Source organism: Gallus gallus, chromosome 2 (genome assembly GCF_016699485.2).
Source record: "Gallus gallus isolate bGalGal1 chromosome 2, bGalGal1.mat.broiler.GRCg7b, whole genome shotgun sequence".
NCBI lineage: Eukaryota > Metazoa > Chordata > Aves > Galliformes > Phasianidae > Gallus > Gallus gallus.
This window is the reverse complement of record NC_052533.1, coordinates 9,513,616-9,530,320: the sequence shown is the minus strand read 5'-3', so window position 1 is coordinate 9,530,320 and position 16,705 is coordinate 9,513,616. Positions and strand designations below refer to the sequence as shown.

Here is a 16,705-nt window from a genome sequence, read left to right as displayed (position 1 = left end):
ATAAGTAAAGCTGTTATGCTGTGATCTCCCACTGAGTAAGAGAAATGGAAAAAAATAAGAATAAAACCAAATATATTTGGGACAGCTCAGATTGGTCAGTGACACAGGATTTGAGGTGTCACTGTTTAAACAGAAAGTAACTCTGTTGAGCCCCTGGGGACAAAAGTGAATGTGGATAATGAAACACTGCAATACGTATCTCAAAGACGGTGTTAATTTTTTCCAGTATCGTTTACAAGTCTCTTGATCGAAGACTTCTCCATAAGCAAACAAATCTTCAACTGTGTTGTGAAGACAGAAAATTTTCAACGTAGTTGAAACAAAAATAATTGGTAGATAAATGTGGAACTTACTGACTGTTTGATGTCCTGAGAATTTTTCAAATGTGTTGACCAGAATCGGGTCTGTGTTGCATGCAGCACATTGTACTGGGCAGTTAGAATGGTGCATTTTGATTTGCACCTTTGTATGCCTTTTATAATGGAAATAAATATGCTTTTTTTTCCTTTGCCAGAGGCTAGTTGTGTTTGGAAAAGCCTTCCATTGAATTCCTTGAAGTACTTTTTTCAGCTGGAATGATACAACTATGAATTAATTACTATTTATGCAGATCTCTGAAAAGAACTGTGGCATTTTACTCAAGAGGTTTGATTCCACTTGAACTGTCATTGCTGCATTCTTCTAAATTCGAGTAATATCCTTCACAAGAAAGCTATTACATGTGATTAAGATCTGCATACAGACCAAAGTTAGGCTGCTGAAAGTATCTATTAATCATACTGGGCTGGGATTCAGGTCTAAAACAACACAATCAACAGTAAAAGCTGTTGCCAATTAGCACAAATAATGACGTTTGCTATAGCAAACTGAAATATGGATTCATGCTGCTGAGCTTGGGCACCTCATTCTAGAGATATAAGCCTCTCTGCCATCTGTCTTTAGTCAGTGGGAAGGAGTGAGGTGCATTTTTTGCAGGAGGTCCCTTTTCCTCTGTGCAGTAAGAACTTGGAGTAATGAGGTCACAACTTCACTGCTACTTTTGCATGCTGAAAATTAGCAATCTGGGCACAGCTGTTGGATTTTAATTAATTCATGTAGTAAATATTCTTTTGTAGAACTAATGGAAAAAAAAAAAAAGGATGAGCACTGTGAGCACCGTCAACAGCATCTGTTGTAAAATCTGTTGAGAGTTCAGGTGGTAACAGTGACTTTGAATGCATGTAGTTTACTTATGCACAGATGTAACCTCTGTCAAGAAAACTACAGATTAAGGATGATTCTGCTTTGGAGCAATTCAATTAAGTGCCATAGTTATTCTGTCATTGTCATGTGTAAGATTTCCTGATGCTAGGTTCCAGAGAATGAGGGAGTTGATTTTGGTCAGTTCAGGCTGTTGTCTTTAGTTGTTAGAAATTTCTTTCCATTTGTGGAACTAGTACTCAGGTTGTTTTTAGGCATTAGATATTTGGTTCCTGTTTGAAACTACAGTTTACTTTACTTCAACTAAGTTTGGACACAAGTCTGCATTCATTTGAGAGTTTATTTGTGATTAGTCAGTGTCTTCAGAGGTCTCTATCTGACCTGGGACACATGTTTCCAGATGTGTATCTCCAGAGGTCCTTTTTTCTCTCTATCAGTGATAAAGCAGGTGCAGCTTGTCTAGGTTATTGTTGAATGTGTAAAAGGTACTAATTTAATACTAGAGCAGAGTAATCCAGCCTAAGATCACCAATATTTGAACTTTTAAATTGGAAACCTTTGAAACTGCTGTGAAGCTATGTGTAAGAGAAGAGAATATAGACTGTAGTGATAGAGTTAGGGGTAAAGAATATTCAAGAGGTTTGCAAATGTTTGGGTCTTCAACAATGACTTCAGCGCAGGTGATAACCAGTAATACAAGATAAAAGGTCACAGCTCTGTGTTGCATTATATAAGCATAAATGTATCCAACTTCTTTTTTCCCTCCATCCTTTCCATTGCTGCCTTTCCCTCCTGTCTATCCAACTAATGTTGGAACATTCCCCCTCTTCAAGAAACACACTTTGTCACTCCCTTGTGTCCTAACCATCGTGTGTTTGAAGGACAGTGGCTACCTTGTATGCAAGGGCTAGTTTTGGTTCTGGGCAAACATCTTCATGTAAGCATTAGCTGAGCAGAAGCAATGCCAGTGTGTACAGGGATGTCTTTGTGGTTCAGGTCTGCAGGTGGACAGTACTTGCTACCTGAAAGTAATTCATTGTTATTCTTGAAAAATCCTTGCAACATACTCAAGACGTTTCCATAACTTGAGATCCCACTGAAGGACTGGTTTTGTAACTGCTTATGTAAGAAGTCCAGGATATTCTCACAAAAATGTAGGTCTTCCTCTCTAAATATCTGCAAATAAAATAAGCATAGTGAGCTTATATTAAAGGTAGAGAAATTAAAATGAAGCATCCTTCAAGAAGTATATTGCTCACGTTAAACAACCCAAACGACAGGAGGAGGCATGTTATTTAGTTTCCAGTATTGTTTTAAGGTAGCTGAGCTTAGAAAGAATAGTTGTATTTTTAGTGTTCTGTGATCAGTTTCTTTCATGGTTCTTTTTATGATGTAAGAACTCAAAACAGACACTGAAGAACATTTTGGTGCAGACTGAAATGATACAGCTGTAGTCAGATGTTGATTTCTGACCTTCAAATTTACTACTCATAGCAATATTTTTTTTCCCACCTTGGTTTTGTTGATTATATTATAAAGACTTGAAAGGAGAGTCAATTGACCAGAGTGTAACGTTGCTGTGTGCACAAGTCAAAGGATCAACAGAGCAGTAAATATCTAGGAATGTTTCAACTGTACTCTTGCAACATGTAAAGTCTTGGAGAAAGGTGCTGCACACCCAGTGGTACCCATTCACTTGTTTTCTTCAGTCCCACATCCGTCTTTTTTTTTTTGCTGAGTGTGGAGTAAATGATATTGCAGACTCGAGCGCCTGCCCAGCACTGTTCATCTGTTTTTTGAGGATTGTAGACACTGTAGTGCTTTGGACACTGTTTTGCTGTTACATTCATTTTGTGATTAAAATTATTTAAGATTTCAAGACGCATTATTCACAGTTTGTCACTTACATGAAACGTTTCTTGTCCTCCTCTGTACGTAGCGTATAACTGTAGTTCTTGTAAGTATTAAATTCTGTTTATTTCAAATTTTATCTCATGAAAATCGGAGTCAAAGTTAAGTGTTGGTGCAGGGCTGTCAGTCTGTTTTTAATCATGTACGTACCACAAGTGCTAAATCTGCACTCTGTGGCCACTTTGCCCATGCATGGCTCCCACCTGCTGAAGAGTTCTTCCTAATGTAGTTTCTGTGGTGATTTCATGTTATTATCAGTGTAACATTATAAGTGTGCTGGAATATGAAGCTGCCACAAGTCCTGAGCCTGCTGAATTCATAGGAGTTCAGCAGCTACTTTACTGGAACCAGGATTTTACCTGTTTTTCTAATGCCAGAATAATGAAATACTGCATTTACTTACGAAAGCCCTGTTGCTTCCAAACTTTGTACAGTGTTTTTCTAATGGTAACTGAGGCTGACAGAAAGCACGGGTCTTGTGACAGATTTGCAGCTTGCTGGATGTTACTGTGCAGTTCAGTAGCTTAAGCACGTGTGTTTTCAGCAGTGGATGTTGGTTTGGTTTTTTTTTAAGTGGTATCCCTTCCGTATGCAGGTCTAATTTAAGCACACTTGCTGTACTTATTATAAAATGGGTAAGAGGTGTTAAGCTCAGTCATGGGGCAGTTATTCCAGTTGAAAGGTAGGCTATTGAAACAGATCTGCAATTTGGATGAATATTGGAATGACGGGCTGTAGGCAGGATTGGAAACATACTTTTAAGATCCCCTTGATATATAATGAAAGCACATCTTTATTTCAAAGCCAGTGGATATGCCTGCAGTAAATACTAAGACAGATACATAAGAATAAAGCTAACAGTTAAATAAGTTGGGTGTCAGGCTGAGTATTGGTTCCATCTTGTAGTTCAAACACATGATGTAGCATACCTAAGTATAGAAACTTGGTCTAGCAGAATGCTTCAGTCTTTCCTTAGCAACCCGCGCTACCAAAAACACACCAAAGCTGTTCTTCCTGCTCTGTTCTGAGTAATGGCAGCAAACTCCATGGTTTAAAGGTGGAGTTTATAAACAGAAATAGCATAATGATGCCTGCAGTTGCAGTGGGTTAGAATTCAATGGTCAGTGTCTCCCAGTTATGCATTTCTTTGGTTTCCTGTTCTCAGCATGATCTTGCTTGAGGGTTACAGTCAGCCTCTGGAGAAGTTGCAAAGTATGTTCAGGGAAGTCTAACCTCACAGTACTGCTTGCTTTCTTGTTCCTTAAGCCTCAGTTGTGGTTGCAGGGTAAGGCTGGACCTTTGATCTCACCTAGTGCAAGACTTGGTAAGTGGTACCAAAGAAGTGTGTGGTGTATTCTGAGTATCTTTTGTAAACAACTAACAGCATGTGGTGTATTGTGCTGAGATGCAGCCCCTTTGTGGAGGGAGAAGACAGGCAAAATCCTTTCAGAGAAAGCAAACGTTAGAAATCTTGCTGCAAACCTGATCATTAAAAACACTGAGCTTTATATAAGAACCAGCTCAAAAATGTACAAATGACACTTGGTTTTGTGTGTCTGTGTTTTTTCCTAAAGAAGTTTGCTTGGACTTCCCAGTACTCAGTATCTGTTCAGGCAAGCTTCTTGCACTTCTGGATGAAGTGCTGGTGTTACCGGTGAGCATGTTGGAACTGATTTATAGAGTGGGTGGTGTCCTTAAGGTAAAGAAGACAAGAAACAAACATGGACAGTTTCAGAGAACTCTTATGTGTGTCAAATGAAGTGCTTGAATGGGAAAAACAAGAAAGAGATGCATCTAAGGATGTTAACCCAGCTTTAATTTGCCTGTAATGTTACTGGTTTTGGGGTGAGCAAACTGCAAACTTGTGTTTGAAAATATGAAAACAGCAAAAGGGAGAACTTCCATTTTTGTGACAAAATCTTTAACCTTTTAGTACAGATAGAAGTAATATGAGTTGAGGGCAGTTTGACATAAAAGCCTGCCCTTCTTTTCATAGCTGCAGACAATTCATAGAATCAGAATGGTTTAGGTTGTAGGCGACATTAAAGAACATAGAATTGTAGAACATCCTGAGTTGGAAGAGACCCACAAAGTTAATAGAATCATAGAATGGCTTGAGTTGGAAGGGATCTTTAAAGATCATTGAGTTCTAACCCCTCCGCCATGGGCATGATTGCCTCCCACCAGATCAGGCTGCCCAGGGCTCCATTCAGCCTTGCCTTGAGCAACTCCAGGGGTGGGTCATCAGACTATGAAAAAGTCAATCTCCATCTTGTTTAAAAGCTCCTTTTAAATATTGAAGGGCCTCAATGAGATGTCTCTGGAGCCTTCTGTTCTCTAGGCTGACCAAGCCCAGCTTCTTTAACCTTTCTTCATGGGAGGGGTGTTCCAGCCCTGAATACAGTTGGCCTTCTGGGCTGCATGGGCACGTATCTGGCTCATGTTGGGCTTCTCATCAACTAGTGCTCTAAAGTCTTTCTCCTCTGAGCTTATCTCAGTCCATTCTCTGTCCAGCCAGTGTTTGTGTTTGAGATTGCTCCAGCCAAAGTGCAGGACCTTGCACTTGGCCCGGTTGCTCATGGCCCCATCTCTCAAACCTGTTTGGGTCCCTTGGGATGGCATCCCTTCCCTCCACCGTGTCGACTGCGACAAACAGCTTGCTGTTATCAACAGGCTTTCTGAGAGTGCTGTCAATCCTGATGTCTTCGTCACCACCAAAGATATTAAGCAATACTGGTCCCAATACTGACCCCTGAGGAACACCACTGATCACCAGTCACCACCTGGACACTGAGCCATGGACCACAACACTTTGAGTGTGGCCATCTGGCCCATTCCTTATCCACTGAGTGGTACATCTGTCACATCCATGTCTCTCAGGTTTAGGGACAAGGATGTCATGTAGGACAGTGACAAACGCTTTGCACAAGTCCATTCAAAGGGTGGTAAACTGTGCTGCCATACTGGTTGTATAAGCTAGTTTGAAAGCTTGAATTTAGCAATCCAGAGAGGAATTTTTTCTTCTGTTGATCATGAAGACAGCAAAACACTCTGGCATGCAGTAGGATCCTTGGGAACATGCCTGGATTCTCAAGAGAATTGGAAAGGAATTTGTCGTCTATTCTTAAAAATACAAATGATATTTTTAAAATGTAACAGTAAAAATAAAGTGTAAATGCCCTATAAAACATAGATAACCTGAAAGCTAAAATTTCAAGGTAATTAAGACTGCTAGGGAAAAGAGGAAAATGAATGAAATGACTTTTGAGAATAACGAGAGATTAAGTAAGCAACATGTCAAAAAGTAGCATTTTTCAAGTAGCAAAATTCAATGAGAGTCCTGATAAGTTTGGTTCATGCCTTACCTTTCAGCAGTCTGACCATTTAAAATCTGAGTCTCTGCTTTCAGTGGCAGTTGTGGGAACCTGGAGGCATAGTAGCATGGGCTATCATCAGATGTCTGACTTTGTGAATTCTGGTTAAGTTGGATGCCTGTAACCTGGTGTGACGTCAAGACTTTGAGTGTAAATCCAGTTCTTGATTGTTTTCGTGTGTCATGTTGTTCAGCCCTTTATTTATCTATTTACTTAACTCTGCTTGTCCTGCCCTTTCGTTTACATGGACACAAATACAATTGCTGTTGTGAGTGCACACTGAAGGTGAGACAGAGGGCACTGTGCTGTCTTAATAGTTGGTAGCAAGTTCTGCTCTTCTGGATAGTTAAGAGATCACATCACTCTTTTGGGTAGTAAGTGGTAAACCTATGTGCTGATCACCTCTCTTCAAGAATTGCTCAACTTCACTTCTGTTCCAACTGGCAATTTAGAAGAAGTGCACATCTTTTGTTTCAGTTGAAGAATGCCTTGAAATATTTTTGTTGGGAATCTTGCACTTCCCATTAGCTTGAGGATTGCTTTCAGTGAGTCCTTATTCTTGGTGGCTTCTGAATAAAGGATATGAACTCAACCAGTATAACCAAAGGGCTGCCTTTTGTGGGCAGACCAGCCAGATGCCTTGTTAGGTCTGTGAACATTGGGCTTGTTTTCATCCCTGCATTTCTACAATATCCAGTGATTTCGTAAGTCCTTTTAAATTTAAACCCTCCTATATGAAATGTAAAGGAATTCTTATTATTGAAGAGATACTGAAAATACAAAATCTGGCCATCAAGCTGGGAAGCATAACTTGATTTCCCCAGTCTGTTTTTGTTTTGATTATTTTTTTTCTTTTAGAGAAAGATGAAGGCAAAATGAATCTTTTTACTTGGTGATAACTTCTAATGGCAGTATTTCTTGTCCTTGGTAACTTGTTTTGAGATCCGAAACCTGTATTAAACTTTGGGGAGAAAACAGAGGAGCCAAAAATATGTTATGGAAGGGGTATTTGTTTTGTGTGTTGTTCTTCAGGGTGTTGTTCTTCAAGCCCCAGTGTTTCTGGGAGTGAGTGATGCTCAGTGAATTTCTGGGCTGACCAGCATTCCTCGAGGTGGGCTTGCAAAGGCTGTGTGTCAGACTAGAAGAAGGGTTTCCCAGCTCCACTGCTTGCAGACTACTGTTCTGTCCTTTTTCCAGAGCAGCTGCTTATAATGCTTATCCCAGAGGATTTTATGGCAAGCTGCTGCTAAAATAGGTTTCTGGATAACTTCATTCTGCAGTGTACTTGCACTGTCTCTCTTTGCACTCACATGTAAAAATAGCAGCACTTAAGCAAATTTTATGTAGGTTTTGTACTGATGAGTCAAATTGCTGAAAAGTACTGCAGTTTTCAACAAGCCTCACTGCCTGTGTGAGTGAAGCATATTTAGTAGATATTGAAGTGAAGGGTATGCATGGAGAAAACTGAACTTGTGCTTTGTGCTGCTTCAGCATCCTTCAGTTCTGAGTGGTCCTGGGTTGCTCTGTCAGTCACATCAGAGCAGTATTTCAGGGAGGATTTTCCTTTGCAAATAGACTGTTATTTTTTGTTGCCAAAGACGATGTTTGCTGTAGCAGCCAGGTGGAATGTGCAAATGAGAGCACATTGGTGGTGCTGCAGTGTTGCAGTGGGGATGGACTGAGTGAGGGATCCATAGCTGCCATGACTTTAAGGCCCTTCTGGGTCACTTTCCCAATTAAAGTCCGATATGCACATTTTGTATAACTTCTTAAAGAAGTATTGAAGCAAAATGGCATTCTATTACTTAAAAGAGAAATTTAGATACTTCTGTGATCACTGGTAAGAGATGCTTGCAGCATTTGGAAAAACATTAAATATTTTCAGTTTGATTTCATGTTTTAATGCTAGCATGGCAGAAAGGTTGAGTGTGTGATCTCTCTCTGTACTTTGGCTTAGATTAAATTCAGCAGTGTGTGTGGGTGGGTTGACTGTCACAACAGTGCTGCAACCATTTGCAGCACTTTCTGAAGAGCTGCGCTGTGCTACCTTTGCCTGGTGTTACAAAGAGTACCCTGTACCCTGCTGCTATCGTTTTCCTTGTCTTCCAGATGTAATACTATAAATGTGTTAGGAAGTTCCCGTTATGAAATACCAGGATATTTATCCCACGTGTGTGTGAGCTGCTGTTCATTTCAGTTTTGAACCACTTGGTATGACGTGAGGAAGAAGAGAATAACAGAAGTAACAGAGGGCTACGACAAAATACAACTTTCTCAACTATTCAACGTATGTCCTTTTCAATACTTGAGGTACATTCCTTTTGTATAGTAGCTTTCACGTGTTAGTATTTAGACATGGATGTGCTGAAAAGCTGCTTGTTTCAGCCTTCCTACAAGTGCCAGTCTGCTCTGTGTTTAGTTGCCGCGTTGCTGAAGGAATTCCTTCTTTTACCTCAGTGCCTGCCCTGGCTCTGAGCTGAAGCTTGTGGGACAGTGAGGAGTATGGCAGACATCACTCTGGGAAATGTGTGCTGAGCAGACATCTGCTGTGCCTCGTGGCAGCTTGTGGGGCATGTGGGGCTGATAGCGGAGCTCACGTGGGGCAGCGTGTGCTGCAGGAACATTTGGTGTGACACCAACTATGTGTGTCTAGTGCTGCTCTGTCTCATAGGTGCAGATCTGACTCAAAGGGCATGGAATTCTTTTTTTTTTTTTTAATGGTTTATTTTGTTTTCCGATGTGTTGTCCAAGCATTCAAATGCCTCACATTCCAGTTTATAAATAAATGCAGTCCTTAACCTTGCATGCCATTACAACTGCTTCTTCCATTTAGACAGGTTTCCATTTTTTTTCTGCTATTTCCACTTTACTTTCAGTTTTTACAGTGATCAGAGAGCCATAGCAGTTGTTCCTAAGGCCCCTCCCCATCTTTATCTCTCTGACTTACAGTGCGGGTGATTTCTTCTCCCTTTGATTTTCAGATGTTTGACTTTATTTATTTATTATGTTTACGGCCAATTACTGTCAAACCCTGTGCTGCTTATTTTACATAGCTTTTAGTTTCAGGACTTGGTTAGTCTCACTGATTTACATAGGTTTTTTTTCAGTTGCAGTTCTATGGAGCATTCTGTGGGCTGTAATAGTATGTATGACAAAGCTGATTTTCTATACTCGGCCTCCTTCCCCCTTTCCGGATCTTACATATGTTTTTGTATTTGAAGACATTCCCTATGCAATCCATGCACAGTGATGCTCTGTAAAATTGTATCAGGGCCCTTGCCTAGTTCTCATACTGACAGCAAACTGTATTTATAACACCAAATACAGATTTTGCTTTGCACAGGCTAATGATTTTAATATATTTAAGACTGCAAACGCAGAGTCCATGCCAAAGTATGCTGAACGGAAGCAAATCAGATTGCTGGAAAGTAATGGAAACAGCAGTTGTTTGTTAATTTAGGCAACAAATGGCCGTGGTTAATTGCAGTGTTTTTGAGGAACTCTAATTATTAACTGTTTCAACTTCTGTTTCAGGAATACTGAATCCTACAGTTCTGCAACAGTAGTTGCAGTTGTTTCTACCTGGTTCTACCTACAGGGGATAGGATAGTTCTGTCATTGACAAAGTTAAGAAACTGACAGAATAACACCAGAGGTGAATTCTTGGAAGGGAAAGTGGAGGCAGGCAGTGGAAAGGGGGGAGCAGTGCCTGCCTTCTCTTCCAGCTCACTCTCATTCTCATTTAGTGTAAATTTACTTACGGACAATTACTTCTCATTAGAAAAGAGTGGCTGTGTTTGAGCAGCAGCCTTGTAACGTTGGGTGGAGCAGAAGAAAACTTGGAGCTGACTCCTCTGTGTGAATAAGGAAGTCCTCCACCTGCTGCTGCCAGGTTCTGGAGAGAGAAGGAAATTGCTGCCTGGAATACACAGCATTAAACCGTCAGCCCTGTTCAGCTCTGTCTCACCGAAAATGTCCCTTGGCCTGCCTGCCTTACCAACTGGAACACACAAAAGTAAAGTGCTGCTAAACTGAGCTCAAATCCTGCTATATTTTACTCTTAATACTGGGATTCCTTTTATAGATTTTTTTTAAATTATTTTTTTTCTAGTCATTTTGACTTAAAATAACGACAAATTTAGGCAAATTAATCTGACAGTTATAATTCATGGGATCACTTAATTTTAGCATTTCATTTTTTTCCACACCATCTAGTTTCAGGCTAAGTTTAAATCACTGTTCATGCTGTACTTTTAGGTGGCTTAAAGCACCTTGGTTGTGCTTCTGCTCTGAATTTCCCTATGTAGGATGCTCTCCCTCCACTGGTCATGCATGTAGAGGTTGTAGACTGATTGTAATACCCTTTTAGGTTTTGATGTTTAAGCTGGACATGCGTGCTTTTATTAATACTCAGGGTTTTTTGTTTGTAATTTTAGCTTTCCAATGCAAGCAGAAGGGATGGGTGTCTAATCTGGGATACCTTTGTGGAATAACTGGAAAGCAGTTATAGTTAGTTACATTGAAATTATATTGAGAATGTGAGTTATATCATGTGACTATATAGTAAAACTTGCAGTGACCACTGAAGTTTCTTTAAGATTTCCATCTGGAGCAACAAATAATGAAGCAGTCAGTACAGATGGAAGGAGCCAGCCGTACACTAAGTAATGTGGCCTCAGGCAGGTGTCTTTTAAACATAGCCAATATGAAACATTTTTTTCACTGCAGTCTAAAATAGAATTCTTCTTACCTGCAATCCTTGAGGGAAAATAGAAGGGAGAAAAAAGCATCAACGTGGTGGGATATTCTGGTTAATTTCATTCATGTATTTATTTAGAAAAACTAAAAAAATTAGGAAGCTTTTGGATGCTTTTCTTCTAGTCAGAAGCAGATGTTCCTGATCTCCTTGTGCCATTTGTAGTGGTTTTGATGGATCTGTGAGACAGTTGTAAAAAGTTGTATGGAAAAATAACTGACTGTACTGATTGCACTTCAGGGAGCAACCCTGCAGCACAGCTAAAGCACACATAGCTGGGAGGAATTTGGTGCTGCTCTGGAGATAACTTGAGAATACTTGAGAATATGGTTATTCTCATTGTTAGTGCAAAAATATAATACAAATTAAACTTGAAAAAAGTCATTAAAGGGGCTTGGAAATTCAGATGGTTGAAAATGCAGTTCAAAAGTTGTACCTCTCACTGCTTATATGTATGATAGGTTATTAGAGAAAATAACTAGTCACCATTGCTATGTAAAGCCTGTTACGCTATTTTACAGTCTGTTCCGCTATGAGGAGATTAAGACTTTGCAATTCATTTGAGACATTGCTTTACAAAAGTCAGCAGATGTCGGTCATGGATTTTTAGTGTGTTCAGAAGCTCTTTGCATTTCAATAGTGTGACCTGCATCTTGTCATTGAAGTTGGTCACAACGTTAGGAAAACAAACTTTGTTTCTGCTGAACTGGCTTTTCTACCTGTCTTGTCTGTGTGGAAGAGACAAGGTTACTAACCATGCTTTCCTTCTGGAAAACTGCTTCTATTTGTTGTTTTCCTGCTGTGATGGGTAGTTTCCATCCACCTATACACCATCACTCCTCTCTCTCACCAACTTCTGCAGCTGCTTAAAAATGGGAATTATTAAAAATGGCTTTTGAAGAGCTGTTGGAAGAACTTAAATCCATGTATCTGCGATTCAGCTGAACGTAATAGATATTTCTAATCGTAATTTATTGATATTGCAAAAGACCTGGCACAAATGAGAGGAACAGTTGCACTTGGAATTCTGGCAGTCGTGTTAAAAGCCTTTGAAACATGAGAGGTAAAGTTAGTTGACATCTTGCACTAGCTGTCAGCTATGCTTATTATTTCTTTTTAGCTTGTTTGTGGTTTTAAAGCAACAGTTAATTCCAGATGTCACTATAAAGTATGTGCCTGGGCTTGTATTTGTGTAGTTTGGAAATGAGTGCATATTTCCTTGAATTCTGATAATCTTATCAAGAACACTAAGTATTTAATGTGTTGTTCACATGTGTATAGCACTTGGGTAGAGATCATTAAGCATTCCTGTATTATAAATAACTGGATATGATCAATGAATACATATTTTGTATTAATTTTTCATTTCTTTTTCTTTTTAGGTCCATTTTCCAGATACGGAAAGAGCAGAATGGCTCAACAAGGTAAGGGCAGCAATTAGCACTGCTTCCCAAAAAATCCAAGGAGAAAGGGGAATTCAAGATCTAAAAGACAGTGGGGAAGAATCTGACGATAGAATGATTTTAGCTTTCTGTGCTTGTTTTACAAATTTCTGGTTGCTGATCCGGTCAGCCACAAGAAAGTCGTGATAGATTACATCTGTTTTCATGGGGTTGAGATTGTGTGTGATTTTTGGAGAGTGACTTTAGGTGGCATTAGAATAATGACAGCTATAATTGTGTGGAAGTCATCGCAGCTGTAAACACAGTTTTTTTATGTTCTACTTTTCTGGGATGCTTTCCAGTTACTGTAAGTTCCTGACCTACAATCTAAAAATAAATCAATTTTGCAGTTTTGATTTGTGTGTGTAATAATAATGTAAGATACTGATCTGTGTAGCTTGGATTTATTTAAATGTGTTTCATTCAGAGATCAAAGAAGAACGTGAGTTAATTAGAAAGTAGTAAATAAAGCGTATGTGCAGGTTGCATATGAATGCATGTGATGATATTAAGAAATCTCTTATTTTATTTCCTTTTGTCTGTAATGAACTGTCTACAAAACTGACATATTCAAAACATTCTACAGTATTTCTTAGCATCTGCCATTGAAAATATTTTCAGTTACTTCTGAAGCTGTTTTGTAAGTAGGTTTCTTTTTTTTCCTCTTTTTCTTAGACTGTAAAACAAATGTGGCCTTTTATTTGCCAATTTATTGAGAAACTCTTTCGGGAGACCATAGAACCAGCAGTAAGAGGAGCAAACAACCACCTCAGTACCTTCAGTTTTACGAAGATTGATATTGGTCATCAGGTCAGTTTCTGCTCAAGTCTTTTTAGGAGGCTCTACCTTAAGTACTGTTTTCATGTAAGCTGTTTAAATCTACACAGAAATAGTTTTTGGTGGTGCTTGATGAGCCTGATTCTGATTTCTGGTGTGACATTAAAATAAAAACATGGCTTTTTTATCAATTAAGATTTCATGGTGGTTTTTTTTTTTAATTATTATTTTCCTGCTATCTCTACTGCAGAAGTCTGCCTGAGAACAGGGTGAAGTCTCAAAGTACAGCAGCATCTAGCTGTGTGAAGAGCACATAGCAACATGATCTTAATACTGTTCGTGTAATGCTTTAGATTAAATGAGCAGGGAACATTATCCTTTTCTTATCAGATGTTCCAAGTGCAATTATCTTGTTTTGTAACAGATGTACTTGACAGCACGTAATGTATGGGGTCCAGTGACAAGGCTTCTGGCTCAGCTTTTCACAGGACTGCGTATTACAGTTTCAGGGAACAGATAGATATCAACCTGCTGTTGAGTCCCATGAAGAAGGGATCATGGTATATAACTCACGTGCCTGCAGGAGAGCCTGTCTGACCTGTCCAAGCTAAGAATAAGTTAACACACTGCTTGCAATAAAGTGGGCACTACTGCATCAACCAGTATTTTTACTTTTTGAGAAGATGAAAAGCATACAAAGTGCTTTACCTGTTGTTTATTGTGTGTGTGAGGTTAATGGGTTATTATTTTTTCATCCATTCTGACTAAATTATTCTAAGGAAAAGAAGTTTTAACTGCAGTTCTAAAAGTGACGCAATATTGTGATAGCGTAAGATGTGTCCTAGTACAGAGAAATCAGATGTTTACTAGAGAAATTGAGGCAGAGGTTTGATATAAAACCTCTAGTAAACATTGAACTAGTAAACATTGCAATCTAGTGGTCTAAACCAAGAGTAATTGCCTGAAGGGTTATCACTGAGTAGATCCTTCTGATTGTCTTCAGCTAAACTGATAGAATTACTTCACACCTTTGATAGTGCTTATAGTAAATGTTTAACTTGTCTATCTTCACACATAATTAGATATATATACACCTTTATTTCTGAATTAAGAGTTCAATATTACATATTTCAGTGAGAGGATTCAGCTTCAGTTTGCTTCTTTTTTTCAGCCTCTGAGGATAAATGGTGTAAAAGTGTACACTGAAAATGTTGACAAAAGGCAGATCATTTTGGATCTTCAGATCAGGTGACCTTTATTCTCATGTTGCAAGTGCCTATGCTTTAGAGTATGTGTCTTGTTTGTTTAAGTGGGCAGTTATGTTGGTACTTTGGTACACCATTACTTTGGTACACAAATGTTGTTACTTCTGATTGCAAGTGAATGGAGGAAGGAACTGCATGCTGTAAATGGCATTTAAATGAGGGAAATAGTATATCTACTCTGTATGACTGCATCATTAAATTAACGGTTAATTAAAAAAAAGATTTCCAAAGCTAAAACAAGATCTATGAGTTACTACTTTTTCTTGTAATTCATTACAGCTTTGCTGTAGGATTTGGTCTAGTCCAAAATTTCAAATGTAAGATTTTTTTTTTTCTCTTAATTTCTTAGATTCTTTATAAACACAATATTAGATAAAGAGAATGATTGCTGCTTAAGTAACTTGTGGTCATGCCTACAACTGTAGTAAATCTATGTATTATATAATGGCAATTGCTTCAGGTTTCTTTGCCCTTTCATATAGGTTTATAAATAGATGTACCCCGTGCTTGCCAAAGACTTTCCTCAACAGTATCTGCAGTTACAGGGTTTTTTGAAAGCATGCTCAGTGAACCCAGCAACGTTTCTGTATATAACAATCATAGATAAGTATTATAGTGACTATTTTGCCTGTTTGTAGCTTGTGGAAAGGCTGATTTGCCAGTCCATTGTAATCCTGCAGAAAGCAGCCTTCTGCGTTTCTTGCTGCTTCCCCGACAGTAATCGAAAAGATAATTGGGCATCTCAGCCCGTTTTTCAAAGTCAGTTCCAAACTTTAAACTTGATTATTTTTAATTTTGAAATATTTTACTGAATCCCAGCTGTGTTTACGACTGTAGGCTCCTTTTTCTAAGATGGACTCCAGAGTGTTAAGATCCAAATCAGTTACTGCATCCTCGGCTTCAGCTCTGGGAGGTTGATTACCTCTGTGATCAAGGGCCAAAAAAATTCCAGGAATGTCTTATTTCCTAGACTTCAGTGAAATCTCCAGCCATATGTTACATGGCATGACATTGCAACCTACTTAGAGAAGTGATAACAGCTGGAAAAGAATCCAGTCTAACAGGCTGAAATAAATTCCTTGAAGTAGTTTAAATAACAAGCCTAACAGCCTGACACTACTACCAGCAGCACTGTCTTTGAGGCAGAAAATGGAAATTGAACTATGGGGTTCTAGAAAATGGGAATTGAACTATAGCTTCTAGCAACTGAGGTTAGAACGGAGAAATTTGCTACCATTGCACTGGCAGTAGACAAAAATAAAAATTGGTTTAGTAGACCTTTTAAAATAATGAAAGTAGTTCAGAAAGCAGAATCACAGATCACTTTAATCTCGGAAATGTGTTTATGCTATTCTTAAAGCTTTTTCCTCTGGCTATTTCCTGCTGGCTACAGTGATCACATAAAGTGTACTTGGCTTCTGATCTGATTCAGTACAGCTATTCTTGTATTCACACAAGTCTGTCCTCATTAAACTGTAATCTATCCCTGCGGTCTGTACATTACAGGAGCCATAATTTACTGGGTACTATGATCTGAATGTATAGAACTTGCTGAGTAAATGAGTCTTCAAGTTGTATGTTAATGTTGCTGTGGAGTTCTATGCTGCTTTCACTGTTGACAGACCCAGATAAATACCTCAGTGGATAAAGTCATGTTTAACTTTATTGTAAGGTTGAAAGTTGTTGACATTGCATCCTCAAATGCAGTTCATTACTTTTTTTTTTTTTTTTACTTCAATTAGTAATCATTTTATTGTGGATTGTCAAATGAACATATTTTTTCCCAGTCATCATTGCACAAATAACTCTGATGTTACAAAGTGCCAAGACTGAGGTTTCAATTGCAGGTTTGATTTGGCCTTTCTGTAATGTTGTTACATAAATTTATAACATATACTTACAGAGCTGGCTGTGTGTGTGTGTATATATATATGTGTGTGTGCCTGTATATATATGTGTATATATACATATATAAAAATA

The 16,705-nt window shown here is 38.7% G+C and overlaps 1 protein-coding gene across 5 annotated transcripts in view; it reads left to right on the top strand.

The window, feature by feature from the left end:
• Positions 1-16,705, top strand: part of ESYT2 (extended synaptotagmin 2) — a 70,128-nt gene that overhangs the window by 11,592 nt on the left and 41,831 nt on the right. For all 5 annotated transcript variants that reach the window (XM_015282152.3, XM_015282151.3, XM_015282150.3 and 2 more), the window contains exons 2-4: positions 12,624-12,665; positions 13,359-13,493; positions 14,632-14,708. In XM_015282152.3, coding sequence (XP_015137638.1) covers positions 12,624-12,665; positions 13,359-13,493; positions 14,632-14,708 — 254 coding nt within the window. The remainder of the gene's footprint in view (positions 1-12,623; positions 12,666-13,358; positions 13,494-14,631; positions 14,709-16,705) is intronic.